This window comes from Alosa alosa, chromosome 12 (genome assembly GCF_017589495.1).
Source record: "Alosa alosa isolate M-15738 ecotype Scorff River chromosome 12, AALO_Geno_1.1, whole genome shotgun sequence".
Lineage (NCBI taxonomy): Eukaryota > Metazoa > Chordata > Actinopteri > Clupeiformes > Clupeidae > Alosa > Alosa alosa.
The window spans coordinates 29,684,570-29,711,337 of NC_063200.1; the positions used below are offsets into that span (position 1 = coordinate 29,684,570).

General features: G+C 45.2%; 1 protein-coding gene across 1 annotated transcript in view; it reads left to right on the forward strand.

Annotated features, from left to right (window-relative positions):
- si:dkey-112m2.1 (transmembrane protein 132D) overlaps positions 1-26,768 on the forward strand; it is a 141,379-nt gene that overhangs the window by 107,526 nt on the left and 7,085 nt on the right. The window contains exons 5-7 of the mRNA XM_048258410.1: positions 12,428-12,571; positions 19,398-19,612; positions 23,439-23,721. Of these exons, the coding sequence (XP_048114367.1) occupies positions 12,428-12,571; positions 19,398-19,612; positions 23,439-23,721 (642 nt within the window). The remainder of the gene's footprint in view (positions 1-12,427; positions 12,572-19,397; positions 19,613-23,438; positions 23,722-26,768) is intronic.

Genomic DNA, 26,768 nt, shown 5'->3' on the forward strand with positions numbered 1-26,768 from the left:
GAGGAGAGGAGATGGGGTTGACATGACAACAGTTTTTCTTTTTTGAAGAGGTGGATGAGTGTGTTGTTGGCTGGGATTAAGATGCAGACAGGTATATATAAGTGTGTGTGTGTGTGTGTGTGTGTGTGTGTGTGTGTGTGTGTGTGTGTGTGTGTGTGTGTGTGTGTGTGTGTGTGTGTGTGTGTGTGTGTGTGCGTGCGTGTGTGTAAGTGTGTGTGTGTGTGTGTGGTGGCAAAGCAGTGCCCTGGAAGGGAGCTGCAGCGATCGATCGGCCTCCCTGAATGGCCTTTCATTACTCTGAAACTCTCAGAGCGCTGGCCCGCATGGTATGTGAACCATCCCCTCCCCCTCACACACACACACACACACACACACACACACACACACACACACACAATTTATTCTCACAGATGTTCAAATGCCAGAGCTTGCAGATACATAACATAACATAGTACACAGTACATAAATACACACCACTGGTAAACACACACACAGACAAACACACACACACACACACAAACACACACACAAACACATGCGCACACACACACACACACACACACACACACACACACACACACACATTACACACAAACACATGCGCACACACACACACACACACACACACACACACACACACACACACACACACACACACACACACACAGGAGGTATTCTCACAGATGTTCAAATGGCAGAGCTTGCAGATGTACATAAATGCACACCACAGGTTCACACACAAACAAACGTACACACACACCCAGACACACGGCAACCGAGGCCTACCGATTAAGGAATCAGATGACTGAAGGGTGAGAAAAAATATGGGCGTGGGGAGTGAACAGCATGCTCCCATGTCCATATCCATGGCTGAGGTGCCCTTGGTCAAGGCACCGCAATGGCTATCCACTGCTCTGAGTGTGTGTGTGCTTACTATTCATTGTGTGTCTATCTATCTATCTATCTATCTATCTATCTATCTATCTATCTATCTATCTATCTATCTATCTAATCACACACACACATTAGCTGCTTTTAGACACGTCCTCCACAGTATATACGGAACTTTGTCAAACGGATGTCCGACCCTTCGGGTGATTCAGATATGATGCTGACATGTGGACATTATGTGTGAATGACACCGACGCACATGAGCAGAATCTCCGCGTGGCTGAACAGGTTGAACGTGGTTGAACACGCACATGAGCAGAATCTCCACGTGGCTGAACAGGTTGAACGTGGTTGAACACGCACATGAGCAGAATCTCCACGTGGTGGAACACGCACATGAGCAGAATCTCCACGTGGTGGAACACGCACATGAGCAGAATCTCCACGTGGTGGAACACGCACATGAGCAGAATCTCCACGTGGTGGAACACGCACATGAGCAGAATCTCCACGTGGTGGAACACGCACATGAGCAGAATCTCCGCGTGTTCTTCGCTTCGCTCAGACATGAGCTCATGTACATGATGTCCGTTGGAAACACTAGGAGGGGAGCAGTGTAACAGCCGGATAAGTTGGGAGTTCCAAATGTCCGGTCATGTCATTCAGATATATGGCCCAATCGCTTTACATCCGTAGAACATGCAGCAACTGATACATGCATGCACTCACCTAATCGTAGCAATGTCTTCTCCACTAATACATTTCTCCACTAATACATTTGCATACCCAGCTACAGCATACTTACACACATGCATACACACACACTCACACCCACAGCTCTGAAACTGACTCCCTTTGTGTGTGGCAGTGATCCTACAGTTTTTCTCAGTCGCTTTGGTGCTTTTCTCAGATCAGAATGAAAATTCTCATAACTATTAGTTTAACCTCCACAACATTTAGTCATTTGTGCACATCATAGTAGCAATTTTTCCTTCCTCTGTAATGTGGCTAGATGTGACGTCCAAAGTCGGACCACAGATTTCTGAGAAGGAGAACAAGAGAAGGAGAGCGACATTAAAAACAGCATCCGAGAAGGGCATGAACAAGAGACCGGCCTCACAATGGCTCCATTCTAATGCATTTAGAGCCTGTGCTTGCCATTGTGGCATTTCAGTGTGATTGTGGAGAGCAGTGGGGAATAATGACAGCTTTGTGACTGCGCCTGGGAAAGGTGAGCGCGAACGGACGGAGTTCGCCGCTGCAACGCCACTCCGCTCTCACCTCATCGAGTCCAACCGCTAAATCGATTTTTGTCCTCCCCTTTCTCTCTCTCTCTCTCTCTCTCTCTCTCTCTCTCTCTTTTTTTTTTTAATCAAATATTCTAAATAGTTTGAAGTTTGGCTGTGCATCTTGATAGAGCACCCTTGCACCTTGCTCCAGCTTTTTACTCTGGTGCTTCTCACAGCCTGCCAATAAGGTCCATTGACTTGTTTTGCACTAGCCTCCATCTCATCCATGCTTGATGCGCAAGCCATGCCCCACCACATTTGGATGTAAATATGAGCGGCAGAGGCACCAGGGGAAGGGTGTGTGTGTGTGTGTGGTGTGTGTGTGTGTGTGTGTGTGTGTGTGTGTGTGTGTGTGTCTGTCTGTCTGTCTGTGTGTGTGTGTGTGTGTGTGTGTCTGTCTGTGTGTGTGTGTCTGTCTTTGTGTGTGTGTGTTTGTGTGTGTGTGTCTGTGTGTGTGTGTGTGTGTGTGTCTCTGTGTGTGTGTATGTGTGTGCATGTGTGTGTTTATGGGGTTAGCGGATAGGTGAGCTGGGCAGAGGCCGTTGGAGTGAGCTGGCTGCCTAATGCCGAGTCCCGGCGTCTCCGATGGCTGCCAGTGGGCGGACCTGTCAGGCAGAGCGCATGAATTATGCAACGGGAATCGGGGCTTGCCAGCTGCATGCCCAGTCCCACGGTCAAGGGTAACGCCGGTAAACCACCGCCCCTCAGGAGCCAAAGCAGACATAGCTCACCTCACACACCCGCTGTTGATACCTGAGTGCGCAGCTGAGCAGGTTTATTGTTTCGAGTGTGTGGGAGAGTGACCTCATCAGGGCCTAGATATGTTAAATTATAACAGCATATGACATGTACATACACAGTATTCACCGAACGTATCTTTATTTAATACTTTTTACCCTTCCACTGAGAAGATTAAATAGAAAGAGTATGAAACAAGCCATCTTCTTCAATATGGAAGTTTTCTCACCGTACTTCTGAGTGCGTCATGTAGTTCAATATACTATTTGTCAGCTTGCCCTCATTGACCCTCTGGAGCATCGACCTGCTCTTTAAATCTTCCTCTCAGAGAGTAATTCATCGTCGACTCTTTCTCGGACCGTCAGCGGTGATGTAGAGGTATTATTTGAGGCGTTGGAGCACACCAGCTGTCGGGGGGCCCTGGGGGATATCAGTCAAAAACCTCCTCCTCTAAGGAGGGCACCTTCTATATGTGTTGTTCTTGGGTTCATATGGGCTCCCATGGCCCTTACAGTACTTTACATTAACAATGTCCTCATATGCTACAGAGCCACAGAAACCAAGGAAACGAGGGGGCTTTTCACTACAGTAATTGGCTGCCAGGCTTCTATTAGAGTTAAATGCTCTGGAAAAGAGCTGTATGGAAATAGTTACAGTGCAATCAGCCTTGTATGCCTGTATCCCTATATCATGTGGTGAGTGTGACCAATACAAATGATAGTTGTAGACTAAAAGATGATTCATGCTATTACGAAGTAAACCACTACAAATTACGAGAGAGAAAGAAGAAAGCAGTGCTTTGATGTGGAAATAATGATTTCGAGGATCATATGTAAGCTATACGTATGGCATAACTTAACTGTTGGCAAGACACACGTACAAACTTCTTGTAAAGTACTTTCATTTTACATCTTTTGACCTCAAGCATTGTTTTATGTGCAGTGATGAATTTTATTCATGCCTTTATGACAAGTCAGCTTTAAAAGTTGTCAACCAAAATAACACTTCCCCACTCTATTTATAGCTGTCATTTAGTTCAGCAATTGATAATCTGTCACTCTTGTCAGCCTTAGGCAGACTGACATGGAGGATAACGGACCTATAAAATGCTGAAAGGAAAAAAAAAAAACTCGCATCAACATCAAAAATTGGTTAAATTATTTTTTCGCTCTGTGAAATGGCATCAGAGAGGAAGAGGCTCCTGTAGTTTCCATTGCCTTCAGAGTCAGAGGCATGGAAGGTGAGTCCTGTCAGTATCACGTTAAACAAAGAAAGACAGGAAAGGAACAGTTTATGACAGAAAACCTCATCCACCTCTCCTCCATCCCAAGCACCAAACCCCACTGTGTTTAATGCGCTCGGCAGCAGCTAAGTATTTGTCTGTTTTTTCAACCGTCGCTATTACGCCGATCGATAGCCATCTTCCTCTTTGCTCCCAATTTGTCTGCACTTTTGTGCCATTTCCTCCCGCAGCGCTGGAGAGGCCGAGGTGGACAGTTGTCACCCCACTGGGCAGTAGGTGGACCCCGACCGAATGAAATCAAAGGCTTAGCATGATCGATGCAGTTTGCTGAGCGTGCAGGAGGTTCTGGCCTGGGGCCTTCTCTGTGTGTGAGGGGGCTACAGCACGTGTGTGTGTGTGTGTGTGTGTGTGTGTGGGGGGGCTTTTCAGCCAGACCTGTTTGTGAGCAGAGGTGCCTAGGTGAGCAACCCACCACCCACCCACTCACACACACACACACACCTTCCCACCTTCCCTCCTCAATCTGCCACCACCCTCCCCCAGCCTGGAGAGGCAATCAGCAGCATTCAGTGTACCCCCCTTCACCCACCCTCCCCTCACCCACCACCATCTTGTTCCATCTTCAGCGCTGCCAAAGGGTGTAATGGCCTTTCATCGATTCACCTTCCCCTGTTTATTGCCACCCCAACCTGGATTGCAGCCCTCGCCTCGACCTGCCTCTAAGGCTGATACTGCGGAGCTACGCTTTTTGCCCAGTCGCTAACGCTAATCTCCCAGCAGCCCAGTCGCTAACGCTAATCTCCCAGCAGCCCAGTCGCTGACGCTAATCTCCCAGCAGCCCAGTCGCTGACGCTAATCTCCCAGCAGACCCTAAGGCACCGCATTGCTACTTACCGACCACCAGCCCAGAGCCTCTGCGGGGCCCCATGAGTAACACATGGCCCTGTGGCCCTCCCTCACCCACCCAATCCACCCTTTCAGCCTCTATCTGTACCTCGCTCTCCTCCCCCACCCAATCCACCCTTTCAGCCTCTATCTGTACCTCGCTCTCTCCTCCCCACCCAATCCACCCTTTCAGCCTCTATCTGTACCTCGCTCTCTCCTCCCCCACCCAATCCACCCTTTCAGCCTCTACCTGTACCTCGCTCTCTCCTCACCCACCCAATCCACCCTTTCAGCCTCTACCTGTACCTCGCTCTCTCCTCCCCCACCCAATCCACCCTTTCAGCCTCTATCTGTACCTCGCTCTCTCCTCCCCCACTTCTTTTTGTTTGTTCCCTCAGCCAAAAGTGAGAAAGAAAAACTGCAAAAGAAGGATAGAAGAAATATAGGGTTTTTATAAGGACGAAGCTATTGAATAAGACAGTTTGAATGAGACGAGTGGAATGAAAGTAAAGAACAAAAGAAGAGAGAAAGAAACAAACACAGACAGAGAGAGGGGGAGAGAGATCGGACAGGGATAAACACGGTGCGGTTGGCTGCCTGGCAGCGCCGGGGTGGAGGGGCTGGAGGGTGGGGAGAGATGGAGAGCGAGCAGAAGGGCTGGGAGAACACAGGGCTGAGGCTGGTAGCTCTGGTTCTCATGCCGCCCACATTACTGCCTCTGTCACACTAAATCTCCCCTTATTTCACACCCAAGGCCATATGGGTGCCGAGATTGCAACTCGGTGCCAGACTGAATGTTAACAAACACACATGCATGCACACACATTCATACACACATACACACACACACACACACACACACACGTACACAGAAAGACACACCTGCACTCATCACCCTCTCTTCACCTATGCTCACACACACACACATACACACACACACACACACACACACACACACACACACACACACACACACACACACACACACACACACACTTAGAAACACATTCTCTCACGCACACCTGCACCTTTCACCCTATACTCACACTCACCAATGCTTTCACCCTTCCCCCACACACACACACACAAACACCACCACCACCACACACACACATACACCATTAAGTCTATCCTTTCCATTTCAGTACTCTGAGGTCCTTTAGTTGGTGCTCGCTGAATCTGGTCAATGAATATACAGGAGATATGTTATTTAGGGATGAATTGAATACAGTATAGGCTCTGTTTTTGGGAGTAGAAAATGATAGGAGAATACTCTTTTTATTGGTTTCCCTTGGTCTCATTAACTGTATTTATATGTGACATTAGTGTTGTCAATATCTTAGTTAATGCCTCTTATATCAATAAGAGGCATTAACAATAGTTTTTTAATATTCCTTGTTTGTTACTGCTGAAATTATTGGACAATATTTATGTTTTACAAGTAGAATTGTGAAAGAGATTTTTTTTCTCCTGCTCACTGGCATATGTTCACAGAAATGAAGGGACAGCTTACAGTATATCTGGTATATGACACTGAGATGCTGAGCTCCTTGACAAGAGTGCAAACCTCACCCTCAGTCGTCCCCAAGTGTGTTATTGTCCTCATTGTCAGATAATGCCTAAATAGTACCTAAAATATTAAAGAAAGTTTGTGTCTATGGACACATAGTTCCTGCTTCCTTCTTAAGCTATGCTAAGCTAACTGGTGTACTGTAGGAAACAGTTCCCTTTAACTGTCACGGTTTGCAGGGAATTTGGACCCAAACGCACAACAAACACGACAAATTTGGAATGAAAAGCTTTTACTTTATGAAACCAAGAAAAGGGATCAGTGTGACTAACACGAACAAAGACAATGCACAGAGGGAACATGAGAGCTTAAATACACAGGATAACAAGACACAGGTGACAATGAAGACAATTAAACAATAATCAGGGAATAGACCTCTGAAGTTCGCTTACAAAAAAGCTACCATATTTGCCCATATAAGGAGATCTGATATCTTGAGATTTTTCCTGGGAAAATAACATGGGGATTTGGAATTATCACACCTGTTAAACTCTTGCGGGGGCGACAAAATTGCAAATGCAAACGCTTTGCTTTTACTTTTGTCCTCTGCCTTTGAGTGGATACTGTGATATCCGGTACTGCATTTCAGACTTTCGTCTCCGCAAGAGTTTAACAGGTACGATAATTCAAAATCCTCATGTTATTTTCTCATAGGAAAAATCGCCAGATACCGGATCTCAAAGATGGCAGCTTTTTTGTAGGTGAACTTCAGAAGTCTATTGAACTCAAATCAGGTGAGGGGCGGAGGAGACAGGGAAAACCAGGAACAGGAAGTACATGACACAGGACACAGGGAGTAAACATAGGAGCACAGGATGCAGGAAGTGAACATAGGAGCACATGGCACAGGACACAGAAGGTAAACATAGGAGCACATGGCACAGGAGGTAAACAAAGGAGACACAATGGAATGCAACTAGATGTACCGCAGAGCGGTACAAAATATGACCGCCGCCCAGTCCAGCACATTTTTTCCACAAAAATAAATCACGCTGAAAGGCCTATAGGATTCTAACTGTCTCACTAAATTGCATTATCCACACTCAATTCTCACTGGTATCTGCTAGACAACAAGTACCAAAACATGATTAGTTCATAGATTTCACATGTAAAATTAATTTTATACAACCCCACCTCCATCTTGCCTGTTCATAATTCTGAGAAATTATTATAATTGTGTGCATGTGTGCATGTACATGTTTATGTTATGTGTGTGTGTGTGTGTGTGTGTGTGTGTGTGTGTGTGTGTGTGTGTGTGTGTGTGTGTGTGTGCATAAACTGTGTGCCTGCGTATGTGCCTGTGCATGCATGCATTTTATATGTCTACTGTGTGAGTATGTGTCATACGTATGATTACTGTGAATGTATGTGTGCGTCTGTATCTGTTCACATGTGTGCACATGAAATGGGTTGGTGTACGTCATTAAATATACACATAAATTATTTTATTGTAAGGCCCCCCATGAACGAAAGTACACAAAACTTGGCATGCATTCGGAGGGTGTCATAATGATCCTACACTTTTAATTTCGTGCAGTTTTGACCTTGTCAGCCAGAGATATTGTGATGAAAACACCTAATTTTTTGCTTTTTAATTTTTAACTAGGTGGCGCTATACATGAAATAAGTGGTAATGGGATGGGTTGACATGCCCCCTTAAGACCAACATACATAAAAAAGGTGGACCTCCTAGGCCCTACACGGTTCTCGAGATATTCACAGAAAACTGTCTCCGCCACCTACAGGCCAGTTGGTGTATAGTAACATAAATTAATTTATTGTGTGGCACCCCATGAACGGAATTCCACAAAACTTGGCGTGCATACAGAGGGTGTCATAATGATCCTACACTTCCAATTTCGTGCAGTTTTGACTATGTTAGGTCACAGATACCTACGATTACAACATCTAATTTTTACTTTTTTGTGTTTAACTAGGTGGCACTATACATGAAATGAGTGGTTATGGAATGGGTTGACATGGCCCCTTGAGATCAACATACAAAAAAAATGGTCCTCCTAAACCCTACTCGGTTTCACGATAAACTGTGTCTGCCCTACCCTCCTTTAGAAAACCAGTCCAGCGGGGGCAACAGATCAAAAACAAAAACGATGGTTCCATGCTATCCATGTGGGGTTACATGCCCACCAAGTTTCATGTACCCCGGTCTTTCAGTGTCCTGGGAATCCTTGATGGAAATTTGGGCATGCGAAAAAGAAAAAAAAAAATGACTAAACCTATATGACCGCCGCTTCGCTGCGCGGCGGTCATAATAATCAAGGTACACTCTGGCAAAACAGAACAAGATTGGACAAGACCCTTACAATAACAATGAGAAGTGTGCAATGAAGCAAAGGGTTAAAGGAGAGAGAGAGAATATAATACAATTATGTTACCACATTCACTCCAGATATGCTTCAGATATGCTAAGTGACATGCAATTTTCAACTAGAGGTTGTTGGTCTCTCTTTGAGAGCCTATCTAATTTCTTAAGGGGGTAATTGCAGCAGTTGCCAGGTTACAGAATATCAAGCTTCATAAAGTGGAGTGAAAATGACCGGTATGTTGTCACAGTGCTGTTATGTAAGGAACAGTGCAGAGTCTGCAGTCAAATTAACATCTACAGAATGAAGAGGACCTACAGTAGACATGCAATGGAGGTCCTGAAAAAGATTTATTTTCCAAGAAAGATCAGCAGAGTATGTGTTATGGTTAGATGTCAAAACGATAAAAGAAAATTCTTCAAATATTTGCAGTTTCATGGGAAAGCATCACTGGCAAAATGTGTCATTCATGCCAATAGAACTTGTGGCAGGTGTTGCATAGCAATGCATTACTTGTTCAAATTACAATGAATTTCTGTGAAGATAATTGAACAGACTACTTAACCAAAGATGCTCCGCTCTAGAATCTTTGTACTTAACTAACAGACTACTATAAAAAATGTGAAATAAATACCTTATAAAAACCGCAGCAGCCATTATTCAATTTAAGCTGTCATTAAAAAATAAAAAAATATCGGACCTTAAATGTTAGGATTGCCTATTCAATTCAGTTGAATATTTTACAGCATTCTGATAAGCGACATAATAACTCCATATTTAAATTCTTCTCACAATTGAAATGTGATATTATTTTTTGAGATCCACCATCCACCGCCACCAACTAGCCTCTCACCTGCCTGCTGGAGTCAAAAGACAGGTATGACCAGCCCAGTAGTTATCTTTAGCCTTACCCTACCATCTTCTACCTCCAGTCAGTCTTGTAGAGTCCTCGACAATTTAGCAGCCAGAGGTCTTAAGGCTCTAGACATTTTGGAGTGTGCTGTTCTGGCTCAAATCTCCCACAGTGGTCATCTCTCTTCTTTCTTCTTTTATATTCTCCTCTGTTCTTCTCTCTTCTCGAGTATTAAAGCTATTTATTTTTTGTTGAACACGCTTCATTCTATCCACATACACATTTCATGATGTCATGGTTCTACAAAGTTTGTTTGCTTGGTATTCCTTTGTGTACATTCATGGCATTTCTCTTGTCTGTGGATGAAAGTATAAAAGTGTGAAAGTAACTTTATAGAACATACATGACATACAGTAGCATTGTGTAATGTTGATCACTTTGACTATTTAGAAGAGAAAGGACACTGGTATCTAAGGCATAAATAAGCTCCTCTCCTCTCCTCTGTACTCCTCCTTCTCTCTCCTCTTACAGACACAATCTGGAAGACTGCCATGCTACAGCAGGCGGGGTGTTGTCTTAATTCTTGGGCTAATCTTGGGGCTCAAGTGTTCATTTCTCACTCTCTGAATGGGCACATTGACAGGCTTTTCTGAAAGTTCCTGCACCGCTGCGTTGCCTCTTTCAATTTATTTACATTTACGGCAAGAGACTGAGAATCTGTGTGGTGTTGGTTGTTGTGCTAGTACTGTATGCACCGAATAGAGAGTGTGCGAGAGAGATAGAGAACGAGGGCGAGAGAAGGAGAGAGAGAAAATGAGAGAATGAGCAAGAAAGGAGAGGAACGGATGTGTAAGCTTTTCATCCTTCCTTATTTTAGCTAGACTATTTATCTGTGCTCTTTACCAAGTCCTGATAAATGAATGTTTTCACAGCAAATCAAACACTGACGATAACACCCTGTCAAAACCCTGTCTGTCGCCTTCGCCAAGTCTCAGCACTGAGACTGAAAGGAATTGACATATTCGGATTGTGCATGCAAATATTAGATACAGAGATTAGATGAGTATAGCCATACAATTCTGTCTCCTGATGAAAAGAATAGTGGCTAGATAGACAAAAAAGCAAAAGAGGAAAGGAAACCCCCCTCTTTCTAAATTATATTACATTCAAATAAAAGCGAGTGAAGCAAAGATCCTTTTCTCAAGCTGAGCCTAAACGGAACGGAGAAAAGAAAAAAGAAGACAAAGAAAAAAATCCTCAGTTCTATTAACGAGCTCAAAATTCCATTATCCACAGTTGGGGATTAAATCATGTTATCTGTCTTCTCTCCTTAGGAGAGTGGAGGTGGGGGGAGGAGGAGGGGCGGCAGTGATAACAAAGAAGCCGCCCCTATGAGGAACTAAAAGACCAGCGTCTGGAACACAGCTCACACACATATACTCATATGCACTCACACAGACACACACACACAGACACACACACATACACACATATACATACACACACAGACACACACACACACACACACACACACACACACACACACACACACACACACACACACACACATACACACACACACACATACACACACACACACATACACACATATACATACAGTACACACACACACACATACACACACACACACACACACACACACACACACACACACACACACACACACACACACACACATACACACACACATACACACACACACATACACACACACATACACACACATACAGACACATAAACACATACATGCACAGTCTCACACACACACACACACTGCGTCTAACATACACAGAGACATCATTCCACACACACACCGAGCTTTTCCCACGCGACGCCTTAGGACTCTTTTGTTGCACGTAAGCTGTGATGAACAGAGAGGGCCTGGGCGGCGGCGGGGGCGCATGCGGCAGCCTAGCACCTTCCCTCATTAGCATGGCGAGCCGAAGGATTACACGCACCCGTCTTAATTGATCTAATTAGCTCCTTGCTCCCTTTTGTTCAAGCCACTGTATCATCAAGAGAAGCTCCTTTATTCCCATACCGAGGGGAGGAGCCGCGCCGAGAGAGGTTTAAGTGTTAGACAGATGTGCGGACGCAGCGTCGAGGCATGAAGGAAGCGCTTGCCTGTACTCCGAAGTACACGGACAAACTGCACTTTACACACTTGGCTTTTTTATCACAGAACTTGTAACGGTAGCGTGCGGTCTGTTCCGGAAATGTCTTTGCCACAGGAACAGCTTGAGGACATAACTAAATAAGGTGTCCCAGATAGCTATACAACCATGAAAACAACAATGCCCTGAAATGTGTGCCATGTCTTTACTCACCAAGTTATTTTTGATTGTACTAGGTCTATTTGAGAGTATTACGAGTGCATCTAAAAAATGTTTTTGTATGTCACTTTTGTTAACATCTTATTACTCTCTATAACTATGTAAGTACTTTTATGAGATGATGATCATTAATGCCATGTAAAACAGTACAATACAATAGAATGGTGATGCAGTATAAGTTGTTAATTGTGGGTTTTCTCTCTCTCTTTCTCTCTCTCTATCTCTCTCTATCCCTCTCTCTGTCTCTCTCTCTCTTTTCCCCCTCTCCATGTCTCTCCAGGACACAGAGATATTGAACACAGCAGTGCTCACAGGCAGAACAGTGGCAGTACCAGTGAAAGTGGTTACCGTGGGGACTGATGGGTCAGTGACTGATGTGACCGAGTCGGTGGAATGCCGTTCAGCTGATGAAGGTGTGGTCAAGGTCAGTAAGAAGCCCCAACCTTTGAGTCTCTGATGACGGGAATCCACTGTGGCTTTCTGACCTCCTCTGATCCTGAGACAAGTGGGCACAGGTTACCTGGGGGCATGTGTGCACACGAGAGAAGTTGCAATAGTTTGAAACCTCAAGGTCTTTCTTTTTTACCTCCTGAATTCAAAGTGACTATTCATTTTACTTTTCATTTGTAAAGTAAGGCTGTGCAGCAGGGCTCAAACCTAAGGCTTGCGTCACTGGCACACTGACGATAAACAGTGAAAGATTTTTTTCACCTCTTGAGTAGCCATGAGCTGTTGAGCGGTCTGTCTTACCATTACCATATTTAAAATGATTGATGTTTGTAGTTTGTAGTACCCCGTAGTTTGTAAAATCCTTCATGAATTTTTGCAGTGTTTCACGAAAGCATTGTAACTGAAATAGCGTAACACTTGGAAATGTTTGTAGATTAATGTGTGCTCTGGAGTAGTCTGAGAGCACCTGAACACAGATGCCGACATAAGTGTGGCACACTCGTTTGTTTACTTAGATTCCATTATTTTCAATACAGCCCTCTACCCCACTGCCCAACCATTTCATCGCCACCATGTTGACTACAATTCAGCTAAATGAGACACAGCAATTTTCTAAGCATAGACATACTTGGAACTACATTCTCATTCAGGCGAAGCACTACTACTTGGGATTTGCAGAAGTAACAGCCTTTTCAGGAGCTACGTGCAAATCCCTCCGCCCAAGTAGCTATGTTTTGCCTGAATGAGAATGAAGTTGTATATGTGTGTATAGTATGTGCTTATATATGTATGCAATGGACTTTTCCATGATATTCTTATTTTTTGAGATGCACCTGCAAAGGTCCACGAAAAACAAAGTGCTGAGATTGGTGATTTGGGTTGTTATTACTATGTTATTACACATTTACTCTCTCACTTATTGCTCTAGTCACCAGTGTTTAGATTTTTGCATACTACTTTAAACCAATAGAAAAAATATTAAATTTGGACACATAATTGGCAAAGTAAATAAATGAGACATTGTCAGAGTAACATAAATACCCTTTATTGTATTCTCAGAATTCAAGTAAGGGTTCAAGCATTTACGCCTGAGCCATCCTGGTAGGTAGTTTTATGTTAGCTGGCACCATAAGTTAGCAAGATTTCTAACTGGCCAGCTGTGCTGTTGATGTTTGCTTGGCAAGCCTGTTGACTGTTGACGCGTTAACTCTCGGTTGTAGATACAAACCTATAGACGCATTATGCATTATTATACAGTATTAGCATAATGGACAACATGAAGCAACCATATGGTTCTTAAATCTCACAAATTGTTTTGGTCACGTCAAAAAATGCATGATTGTATTAGTCACGGAAAACAAAAGAAAGCATCTTGAGGGCTAAATGGTATACAGTACATGGTATATTCATAACTTTGGAAAAGTATAATGTATGCCCCCTTTAAATAAAACATTTAAGTGCTTAGTTATAGGCCAAGTGCATTGCAGTGCAGATTTAATTGCACTTGTGTATATGATGTGTATAAAGTTGAGGGCTTAGAATGAAGGGCAAAGAGAAGAGAGAACGAGAGCCTTCAACATTTTAATCTGGAGTTGGCTTTCTTTTTGCCACTTTTTGCCAGTGTATGAAAGCCACTTTGGTTCTAGGCTAATCAACAAAAATGCTAATGGTTTTGTGTGTGTGTGTGTGTGGTGTGTGTGTGTGTGTGTGTGTTGTGAGTGGGTCTAAGATGGAGAAAATGAGAGAAAGTGAGGGACGTGTGTTCTCTCCCTGGACTTAATTATCTATCAAACACTCTGTGAACACTGTGACATTGACCTCTGGAGAGGAGTCACACACACACACACACACACACACACACAAACACACACACACACACACATCTCATTTGTGTTGCCCTCATATCGTGCTTGCTGTCTCAAGAAAAGACTTCCATTTGCTCCCCATTTAATAATCTTCATATATTTTTTTTTTATCAGAATAGAGCCCAATTTTTTCCCACTCTTCCTCTCTGTATGCATCTCGTCCATGTGCCAGTGCAACATCACTAGATTTAGTTTGACACCAGCCTTGCTCTCATGCTTTTCAGTACGAGGGCAGACAAGTCTGGTTTCTTAAAGGACACTCTTATCCTTGGCGGTTTTTAATTGAGCAGATGCGAGCTCTGCGTTTGGCTTTTCTACTCTCCGTGACACACAGCCTCAGCAAAGTCATGCCGCCGAGGTCTGTCTTGTCGCCTGTCAAGTCTAGTCTAGTCGGAGTGCCCGGGGTGAAGTTAAAAGTTAAAGTTTGGTCCCAGACAAAACATTTAACGGATGACGCAACATTGAAGAAGGGTTTATGAAAACACCAAAATGAGGGGGGGAATTACACGAGGCGCCAATCGAGGCTTTCATTTTGACGCGCGTCGTCGCCGCTTGTGTGGCATGTGGGAGCTTATGCGGGGGGAGCCATTATGAAGTCCCCCGCACTTACCGTTTGCAGTTGCACTTCGTTTTATTTCCCTTCCGAGGACAATTAAAATCCCATTGTTGTGCGCACATGTGGTTTTAAATTTCAAGCTTTTTAAATAGTGGAACATATTAAATGATAATCAATTGAGGGAATGAGGGGGGAGGAGGTAGGGTTGGGAGGGTTGAGACAGAGAGAGGGATAGAGTGATGGTTGGAGTAAGAGAGAGGAGAGAGAGAGAAAGAGAGGGGGAGAAAAGAGAGTCAATGAGGGATGAAGTTGATTCTTTTAGATGGCTCACTGCATGACTGCTTTAAAAAGCATTTCGTCAGAGCTGGAGTTTTGATGGGAGGTGTGTGTGTGTGTGTGTGTGTGTGTGTGTGTGTGTGTGTGTGTGTGTGTGTGTGTGTGTGTGTGAGTAAGCAGAGCTGATCGGGGACGTGTTGTGCTTAATTACCTCTATCAGACAGCAGCCTGATCTCAACACATGGAGAGACCTGAGCGTCATGCTCAGCTGCACTCTCACTCAACTGCACTCCCTCACCCCCCCCTCCCTCCCTTCCTCCCTTTCTCTCTCTCTCTCTCCCTCTTTCTCTCTCTCCTCTCTCTCTCTCTCTCTCTCTCTCTCTCTGTCTGTCTCTCGTGTCCTGTGTCTATCATTTTCCCCACTCCCTACCTCCCTACCTAATCCCCCTCCCCTCTCCTCCCGCATGGAACTCTGTCAGGTCCAAAGCAGTTGCATTTTATGACCACGCCCGTTTTACGTCCTACGTTATATAGAACGACCATTAACTGTATGTTATTTGCACACCTATGAAGAAGATCCATTTTGTGGGCCGTATCACACGTGTATATTAATTCACCGAACTCGTTGTGAAGTTTAAATGAACCGTCACGTTGCATCCGAGCTGTAAAATGCAGACGTTCAGAACATGGCAACATTGTAGCATATGACGGAGGTGGCTTTCAGCTAGATGGATGACAGCAGGCTAGGTAAAATAGCGATGTTTCAAAGCTAAAGTTAATCAGAATCTTGGGATACGCCCGCTTGACAACGGGAGAGATAGAACTAAAGACTGGCCTTTGGCTGTAGCAACCATCCATTTAGAACTAGTAACGGCAGTTTGTCCTGCAAGTTGAGAAATTAGTTGATATGTGTCGGAAGAAAGTAGTTCTACAACCAAGACAGTTTTAGCAATTAAAACTCGGGCCGTTTTACAACCTCGACCGTGCATTAACTTCTGTGAACAGACCACCGTGTCGTCCATTATCCCTTACATAGCACACTTATGTTAAAACAAGTACAGAGAGCCAACACAATTTCAGATGGAAAAAAGTAGAACTGAGAGGGTGCTGTATGAAGACAAAATATTGGAGCTGGTGAGATGGGGGAATCGTACCTTACCATAATTGATGTATGAGCTGCCAAGTCTGTCCCTTAGGCGAACGGTGGATCCATCTCTCAAAATGAGAGTCTTACTTTCTCAAAGTTTGAGAGCACTTTGGGTGAAACTCTACTCGAATTGCTCACCAGGTATCATCAGTAAGAAGATATGCATTCTCCTCTGTGTGAACGCCATAGAGTCAGAGATCAGGTTGAGGTTTTCCATTACGGTTCACTGATCGACTGACATTTGTATTGTAATGCATATTGATCACATATGAACTGCATTGCAGGTAGTGATGCATTGTCTTTTTCTTTTTTTTAAATTGGTGTCCCTGTGTGCTCTCTTTGGTCTCTTTGTGTTTTCACCGAAGTTACAAAACTGCTCCAACATGCATTTATATTCCGAGCACAGGTCTGTCACAAACCACTCTGTTCTGTTCTTTTTTCAATTTCTTTTCTCTTTTTCTCTCTAAGTATTGTTTTGCATTCTCGTTCCCTCTCTGTTCCTCCTCTCTCTCATAAGTGTGTGTTTGTGTGTGTGTGTGTGTGTGTGTGTGCGTGCGTGCGTGCGTGCGTGCGTGCGTACGTGCGTGTTTGTGTGCATGTTTGTGTGTGTGTGTGTGCGTGTGTCTGTCTGTGTGTGCGTTTGGGTGTTTAAAGGGGTGGGTGTGTTTGGGTGTTTGGGTGTTTGTGTGTTTGTTTGTGCGTGTGTGTGAGTGAGTTTGGGGTGGTTGTGTTTGGGTGTTTGTATGTGTGTGTGTCTGTGATGCATCATTAAACCTTATGGTTCAGTCGCTGCTCAAGCCCTTGAGGTCTGCTGTCCTGTCCTGTCTGAGTGTCCTCACTCGGTGCGCTCTCAATGACCCTGATTAATGAGATGCCGCTGCCTTTATGACTGATGGGATGATAGAAAAGCCAAGGCTTGTGTGTGTTTTGGTGTGTGTGTGTGTGTGTGTGTGTGTGTGTGTGTGTGTGTGTGTGTGTGTCCGTGTGTGTACTTGTGTTTGTGCAGCCCAATTGCTCTGTTGTTTTGTGGGGGTGAACAATCAGATTCTATCGTGTGTGTCTGGTGTTTGGGTGTGTATGTGAATGATTGTGCGTGTGTTTGTGTGTGTGTGTGTGTGTGTGTGTGTTTGTGTGTGTGTTTGTTTGTGTGTTTCAGTGTCTGTGTTTATGTACCTTTTGTCTGCATTGTCCCAGAATTCATTCAAAATAATGTGTATCATAAACGAAGCTCTACAACTCAAATAACCCCCACACACACACACACACACGCATACACTTGGGCTTGCAGTATTCATGCAACCAGACCATAGACCAGGTATAATGGATTTCCCAACAGCATAACTACACCTCTGAATCAGCAGGGTGAAGAGCAACCACTCTACACTGACATTACTCTCACGACCTGCTCCGAATTACACTCCCTCTCATTTTGTGGGTATTTGCCAGAGTTCAGTTGGTTCATAGGGCCATACAGTGAATATGGAAAACAAAATGTGAGAGGTACACAGAAACAGGGAGAGAGAGATGAGAGAGAGAGGGGGGGGGTGTTGAGAGAGATGCACGGTTCCACACAAGATTCATACGAAAAGCAGATTGCCAGGAGATCTTAGGGGATGAGAGACGCCACATTCTCATGGCTGGACTATGAAAGATCAACGGCACAGATGCTCGGTTGGAGACGGAGCTCTCGATCGCTTCAGTCTGTCATGCCTCTTTACTTTTCACTTGTCCCCAAAACTTTCTTTTTTGCACGGCGCACAGCGCTACTGGTAATGAATGCCTGGCTCCAACACCCTCCATGCTGTCAAATATGGCAAGGACAACAGAGAGGCAGCTTCCTGAGTGCTTCCTCGCTCTCTCCGAAGATGGGAAAAGAGAGAGAGAGGGAGAGAAAGAAGGAAGGGTGGAGGAGAGAGCTCAAATGAATGACACGCTCGACTGAGTGAAATTTGTGCTTTGAGGGAAGTTGACGGGTGACGCTGGCGGCTGTACAGATTTCACGCCACTGCTTTGGGCCACCTTCATCTAACCTGCTATCCCCTCCTCTCCCCTCCAACACACACATACACGCACACACACACACATACACACACACACACTATACGCATGCTTCGATTTTGCACATCTTTTAGGTCTGGGGTTTCTTTTTTCCTACTGATTGGTGGAGATGAGAAACCACTCAACCAATCAGGGTGGCAAGTTGGCTGAGAGCCACAGTAATGTCTCCAAAATGTAACGTTGCTCTCTTGGAACAGAGAAGACCTCTCCTCTCTCCTCTCTCTCTCTCTCTCTCTCCCTCTCTCCCTCCATCGCCCACACCATCTGTTGAGCTGCTTTCAACCCACAGGGCCCGGCAAAATGTCGGCATGCCGAACAGGGGAGGGGATGAGACTCGGGGGGCCGATTGTAGTCTGGAATAAATACTTGGATCCAGCAGTCAAAGGCATCCAACCCCCTCTCATCCCGCGCATGAAAGCCCCGTCATGAGAGGAGATCCTCAGCAGAGATGAACAGAGGTCTTAGCATCTCAAACATACCTTGCTGATTAACATGAAAGAGTGTGTTTTTTTATTTTATTTCATTCTTCCTCAGAGAAGCGACGAAGGGGCAAGAGATAGAGAGCGAGAGAGTTTTGTTTTTGTTTTTCTAGAGGAAGGCAGGGAAAGTGAGTGAGAGAGTGATGGAGATGGAGAGACAGAGAGAAAACAGAGATGTTGATCTCTTGATGCTTGATGTGTGCAATGATCATTAATTGAGCTCGGCTGTGATGGTGCTTCTCACAATCTTGTTGTTTCTTTTGTTTTCTTTACTTGTGTGCGTCAGTTATTCATTTTGTGTCTCTGTGTGTGTGTCTGTATGCAGCCGTTATGGTGTGTGTGCCTGTGCCTGCGTGCTTGTGTGTGTGTGTGTCTTGGGAGTGATTGTGTTGACAGATATCTGTCTGTTTCCTCCCCAGGTGTCTGAGCGCTGTGACTATGTGTTTGTGAACGGGAAGGAGACGGGCGGGCGCGTCCAGATGCTGGTCAACTTCACCTACAGCTACCTGAGCGCCCAGCTGCAGATGAGCGTGTGGATGCCTCGCCTGCCGCTGCACATCGAGCTGTCCGACTCTGAGCTCAGCCAGATCAAGGGCTGGAGGGTGCCTGCCACCGCCGCTGCAACCAGCCAAAGGTTTGTGGTGTCTTATTTTACACCTCTATCCCGTCTTGACAGCCTGGCCCAGGAACACACTGACCGTTCTGTTGGACCCACCTGGAATGACAGATGGATGGGCTTAACCAGGCACCGCATCGCATCAAGCCAAATGCCCCCTACTGCCCGCTCCGAAAAAGAGACGTTTGTGTTTTATTTGTTCCAAGTGGACAAGAATTAATACTGCTTTGCGCCTGAAGTCATTTAAAGGGGGTAAAAAACTCATTATCGGACTCAAAGGCTCCCTGCTGGAGTGCTGCAGACTGGGCAGTATTTAGATGGACACGGCCATTACTGCCCATGACTGGCTTCGGCCTCTTGTTTGCACAGACAGTCAGCATAGCATATGCCAAGATGAGCTTGTTTAAAGAGGAGTTTTGCCAGACAACTCAGTTAACTTGCACTCTCTACACAATTTGTAAATGTAGTATGTTTTATATGTTCCTATGGGAAAAAGATAGGTGCAGTCTAACATTTTTCTATACTCAATTAATAAAGCATAAATTCCCAAACCTGTCACTCACACTTTACCTGCCTTTTTTGGTGCTGTTTAATGGCCTCCTCATGACTGGACAAATGTCCAAGAAGCACCGGTCCTCTCTACAGGCCGTACCACGAGTGGCCCACCATGACACATCAGCAGTGTCCCCCAGTCATCTTCTCCCTGCTCTCATCTCTCCTCTCCTGTCTCCACCATTCTCCCCCAGTGGCTGGCTGTGCTCCGTGTGTGTGTGTGTGGTAAAGATGAGCCAGGGGGTTTGTTGGTGTTTTAATTATCAGCAGACTGCACTCAGTCGGGAGCACATGGGGGGGCGGACAGGGGGTGTAGGCGGTAGGGGTGGTGTGGGTGTGCAAGTCATATTTTTCTACTGCTGACGCAGTAATTATCTCACATTAGCGGAAACACCACGTCAGAACTAACAGCGTGGATGCGGAGTCCCATCAAAGAGGGCCTTCACTCTTGTGTACAGTATGTTTGTGTGTGTGTGTGTGTGTGTGTGTGTGTGTATGTATATATGTGTGTGTGTGTGTGTGTGTGTGTGTGTGTATATATATATGTGTGTGTGTGTGTGTGTGTGTGTGTGTGTGTGTATATATATATATATATATGTGTGTGTGTGTGTATGTGTGTATGTGTGTTTGTGTGTGTGTCTGTGTGTGTGGGTGTGTGTGTGGGATAGAGAGAGAGAGTAAGAGGGGGTGACAACTATTGTTTATAGCTAAATGACAGTCACCACCCTTCAACCGTTCACACTGATCTGCCATCAGTCTCTCTCAGTCCAAACTCACTTGCTCCACAGCCCCCATCACTACACCCACACTCTCCCCATCCCCACACAGCCCCCCTCACTCTCCACCAGGGGGAGCTCCAAGACATCTGCCCTTCGGCCGCAATCACTTTAATCCCTCTTGTCCTGCCAGCTGGACGGGGCCCGAGCAGACAGGGGAGGGGAGAGAATAAGCACGAGAGGTCCAGTCTGTAGTGTGTGTGTGTGTGTGTGTGTGTGTGTGTGTGTGTGTGTGTGTGAGTGTGAGTAGGGCCTCATTACGCTCCTGACCTTATCTGACAGAACAGGAGTGTCGCCACCTCTCCACCGTTTACCGATGCAAATGTCACAGCCTCTCAGGCCTGTTGTCATTGGGATGGTGTCTCCAGCACTTGGCACTGTCTCCGCGTTAACACACCGGACAGTTTATTTATTTATCTGTGTGGATTTGTGCGTCACTATCTTTGTGTCTCTCTTCTTTACCCCCTCTTTATTCCTCCACCGCTGGAACATTTTATTAAGTGAAATGAGGGCAGTCAGTCAGCTTAGCTGGCCAGGTGTGAGCTGTGTTGTGTACATGAGGGTGGGTGTGAGACAGAGAGAGAGAGTTTGGGTTGTTAATAGAAAACACTCTCATTCCATCAGCGTGCAAGTTGCCTTTGGCCTTCATAAACTCATCATTCATTCATCTGATTGGTGGCTTCTTGGGACACATTCTATGCATTGCATTCAAAGTAATGTCCTTTTTGGTTGGTTGCTGCTTGCTTTTGTTATTTTGTTTCAATCTGAACAGGGGGGTAGCCTAGGCCTATCTACGTATTTTCATTAGCATAATTGAAATGAGTGTAATTGAATGAAGAGAGAGGGTGATGTGTGGTACTTGTCCATCTGTGCTCAATGTTTTCAATTGGGATGTGTAAAGAAAAAGAGTGTGTAGCCTCATCTTGGTTGCAGCTTTTAGGGTGCGCTCGGCTTCAGTAGGAATTCAACACAAAGCTTTGGACATATCCCAACCTCTCTGCTCATCCAGACTTAGCATCAACTGTTTTGCGCGGAAACAACTACTTCCACCAAACTGCACCCAGCACTTGGGGAAAAGTATTTACGAGTGGGGAATTTAACAGATCGGAGCTGGAATTGACTATAATGCAGGAGCTGGAATGGGATAATGAAAGGCTGTCAGTGGAGTGATGGAAAGAAGCTAGAGCTAATTGTAGAGCAGATGAAGGGGCCCAATCTCCACTCTAACGCCTCTTCATTTTGGACCTTCCTCTCCCGATCATCTGTTTCGAGGATGCAATAATGAACGAAATCAGTGTTTTAATAACACTTCCCTTCTTCGAATGGGTCCTCTTGATTTTCTAATGCCTCAATGCTTAATAGTTTTATGAGTTATTATGTCTCCGTTATGTTACTTTTGATGTGTAATGGAGAGAGAGTGAGCTAGTGAATTAACTTATGAATAAATAAACGCACAGTTGAATGAATGTATCGATTAATTATAAAACATTTCAAAACATGATAGTATCCCAGGGTGTGAAGACTGTGTGTGCGTGCAGGCCTGTGTGTGTATGTGTGTGTTTGTGTGTGTGCGTGCGTGAATGAGTGTGTGTCTGTGTACCCTGATGAACTGATGAATTGGGGCTAGGAGAATGGAGACCAGCAATGAATACATAATGATTGCAAATTAAGTGAACGAGGCTAGCTCATAAGGAGCACTAAGATAATTGATTAGCTGGCTGTTTTTCTTCAGTCGATAAATCAAGAAATCTTTATTTTCCTCACTTAGTTCCTTACTAAGACTCAGGCTCAGACCAGTTTGATGGTCTGGTAACTCATCTCAAGCAGCTGTCATCCCTGTGTCCATGTTTAAGATGAGCTTGTCCCACTCTTCTGTGATTTGGGATTTATTTGCATCCATCTCTCCATCTCCATTCAAAAGCTGGAAAGAGAGAGCAAGAGAAAAATCTAGAGAGAAGAGTGGGGAAGGGGAAGGGGGGTTAGTAAGTGCTTTATTGGTACTTGTACACTGTTGGTGTTTTTCAAGCTTTTAGAGAGCTGTGAGTAGGAGTCCCGTCCTCTTAGATGGAAACATGAGTGGCGTAGCTTCAATTAGATATTTTAGGGACGGGTCTAACCACAACTCCTAAAGCAATTTCATTCACCGAAACCACAGGTTCACAAAAAAGAGTGAGGACATTGTTTTTGACCATTTTATTGTGTGTGTGTGAATTCTGGTGCTCCAAGAATCTATCCAGAATCCATCCAGAACCACTCCACAAACCTATATGGCCCTATTATATTGCTGAGGGGGGAAGGTTTGTAAAAGAGAGCCCTGGCCTGTAAGCTGCACGACTGACCGACTGGAACAGCAGTGGACTGGAGAAGACAAACTCACCTGCTCTCTCTTCCTTCTCTCTCTCTCTCTTTCTCTCTCTCTCTCTCTTCCCCCCCTCTCCCTCCCTCTCTCTCTCTCTCTCTTTTCTCCCCCTCTCTCTCTCTCTCTCTTTCTCCCCCCCCTCTCTCTCTCCCTGCAGGGCTGGCGGTAAGCGGGATGAGGAGGATGAAGATGATGAGAGGATGAGGAAGGAGCGTGGCTGCGGCCCCCAGTACCAGAGCTCCACGGTGCGCGTGCTCACACACTTCGCCGCCGAGCCGGCCGAGCGCGGCGGCCCCGCCGACTTCCTGCTGGGCTCGGACTGGCAGGTGGACGTGACCGAGCTGGTGCGGGAGTCGCTGCGCGTGCTGGACCGGCGCGTGGCCCGCCTGCAGCAGGGCACGGTGCTGATGGGGTTGGACATCGGCACCACCAAAGTCCAGGTGAGAGGACGAGAGAGATGGAGGGAGAGAGAGAGTTTGAATAGAGTGGCGAAGTCCCGCCCCTTCTACTTCCGGTCCATGGGACCTATCTTTCAAAAAATTATGAACGGGAGTTAATGGAGAGATAACAATTATTTTTTGGTCCAGTTTGAATTGTGCCACGAATTTCACATATGATGTGTGTGAATTTATAAGATAATTTTCACGTCAAGAAAGTACTGTTGTTCGATAGACTTCAAAAGTTATGTTGGTTTTGTGCTTAATCCACTCAGTGGACTACATCTCTCGTCTCAAAATCGATGTACGCCACCAACGTATGAAACGATAAGAGCTGTTATGCTAGTTAACGGTTGCATCTTGCTGCCTGCTATGTCACTTAACAGTATGTAATGTACAGTCTATGGATGAATACAACTTACCTGATGTGTTTAATCCTCTGACTCATGGTATTTTCTTCAGCAAGGAAAGCCCAATTAAGACCTGTTGCTGGTATGCTTGTACAATCTAATGTGGCTGTGAATGAGCTGTGAATGAGTGAACGTCACTAGCGTGACTGATGGGTTTGTAGTCGTTGGAATTACGATCTTTCACAATGTTGTAATTCAATAGTTACGAAACAAACTGCAAATGTCTTTACATGAAAAATTGTCTTTACAAACATCATATGGGTAATTCAAAAAACAAGTCAACCGGAACCAGAAAATAATTTCTTTTTCGCCATAGACTGCCGTTCAATTTTTTTTGAAAGATAGGTCCCATGGAGGCAAACGGAAGGGGCGGGACTTCGCCACTCTATAGAAGTCAAATGACAAGTCTGCAGAGAGAGGAGAATGTGTGTGTGTGGGTGGGTGGGCGTGGTGGGTGATGTGTGTGGGTGGTGGTGGTGGGGGAGGGGGTTGATGTGGATGTGTGGGTGTGTGTGTGTGTGTGTGTGTGTGTGTATGTTTGTGTGTGTGAGACAAGCACATGAGGTAAACACAAAGAGAGTAGGGAAGAAAGAAGGTAAAAAAGAAAGGAAGAAAGAAGAAAAGAAAGAAGGAGAGATGGTGTTTTGAGAACATAATGGGACTCCTGAGGCTTAGGGCAGAAAGCAATAGATGAAGATATAAATTAGAAGAGGGTGGAAAAAGAAGTGATAGAGGTCTGGGCATAATGTGGCAGGGAAACAGAGAGAAGAAAGATTGGGGTACAGTGAGATGGAGAGAGAGCGAGTGAGAGAGAGAGAGAGAGATAGATAGAGAGAGAGGGAGGGAGGGCATGATGTTGAGAGATTGGGGCCTGGAGACAAGCAGGATGGGCGATGTTGGAGGAATAAAGTTGATGGTATCGATCAGTGCGTGAGCACAGCCACTTTGCAGCATTACCCACTGATGGAGGCGCACGCAGACAGGAGCACGGTGCGCTAAAGAGACCTCCATTCCCACGGGCCTCCTTAAAAAGCGCCGCCAGGGGTTGCACACAGCCTGCACAGCCTTCACCACTCCCTCAGGTTGTTTGGAGTATATGACTGTCCGAGGTCTTTTGTCTGAAAAACAAAAACAAACACATTTGGCTTTTGGCCAATCGCAGAGGACTGCGCTGCTCTTGGCTCCGTGCCATACTCACGCTCTCGCTCTCTCTCGTCTCGCTCTCTCACCAGGCTTCTGCCCTCAGGGGTCCCGACAACACACACTCTGTGTGTTTGTCTGTACATGTGTGCGTTTGCGTAAGGACATTTTTTGTCAATGCAAGCGTGTGTGTGTGTGTGTGTGTGTGTGTGCGTGTGCGTCACACAAGCACACAGCGGGATCTCTCAAGAGGGCCAATTGAACAGTATGCTGCATCAGAACAGACAGACACAGTCAGACACACACACACACACACACACACACACACACACATACTCAGTGGTCTTTCTCATCCTCTCCCCACGGCCGGTTGAGGAACCAGGGCTTATTCACATATGAATTATACTCTGTAACAAACATCAAGGAGAATCTGTTCGCATTAGTAGCTACTGAAGCAGCACTAATCTCTGCCTTGAGCCTCCGGTCAATAGATCCATCTCACATGCACGTGCTCCTATAATGCCGTCTTCACTGATATGCAGCTCATGCAGGCTCTCATACGCTCACAACACTGTCACACACAATGAGACACTGGAGACTACTCAAAAGCCATCACAGAGACCACAAACTACACACACACACACAAACTCACCCACACACTCACACACACACACAGACGTACACAGACGTATACATACACACAACACTAAAAAGAGTATTGACAATGCTATTAGGGGGTGTGAAGTTTTATTTGATAGCAAGATTGCCTTTCGCTTGGAACGCAATGATCTGAGACCACAGACCACAAACCCAGAGGCTTTTATTTCATCCAATTGGCTGAAATTAAAATCAGATAAAAAAAAGTCAGGTAATGGCTGAAATTGGTGTGGAGCAGAACCCCAGAAACCCAACACCCCCACCCACCCACACACACACACATATGGATGTCTTGCTCCAAATCAAAAATCATTTCACATTGATCCATACCGCCATCTCCCCTCGGCCACCACGACACTTTGTGACAGCTAAATTAACACTCCAAACCAGTTATTAGTCCACAAACAGCAGAGCGGCTGTTTGCTGTGGATGCTGACTAATTAGCTGAATAATTGCTCTTTTAAATGGAGAGAGATTGGCAAGTCATTTGTTTGTTCTATTGTTTGTACTCTTGAAGTGTTTAAACTCTTTTTTTATAGCTTTTAAGCACAGACCCACTCGGTGAAAAGCAAATTTAAATATAGCTTGCAAAAGAAAAAAGATTTTAGGAAGCTGTTACATTTTCGTGAGTATAAAAAGAACTACAAGTGGTCACTTAAACCATTATCCATTTTAGTATGTATATGCCAGCTTGTATGAGTGTGTTTACTGATGTGCACTTACAATCCGATGTGCACTTACAATCCATCCATGAGTCTCCCTCCAAGGTGACTTATTATGTTATTACGGCCCTGAGGAATCAGAAGTGATGATTCATGACTCAGATTCAGCACTGACCTGATC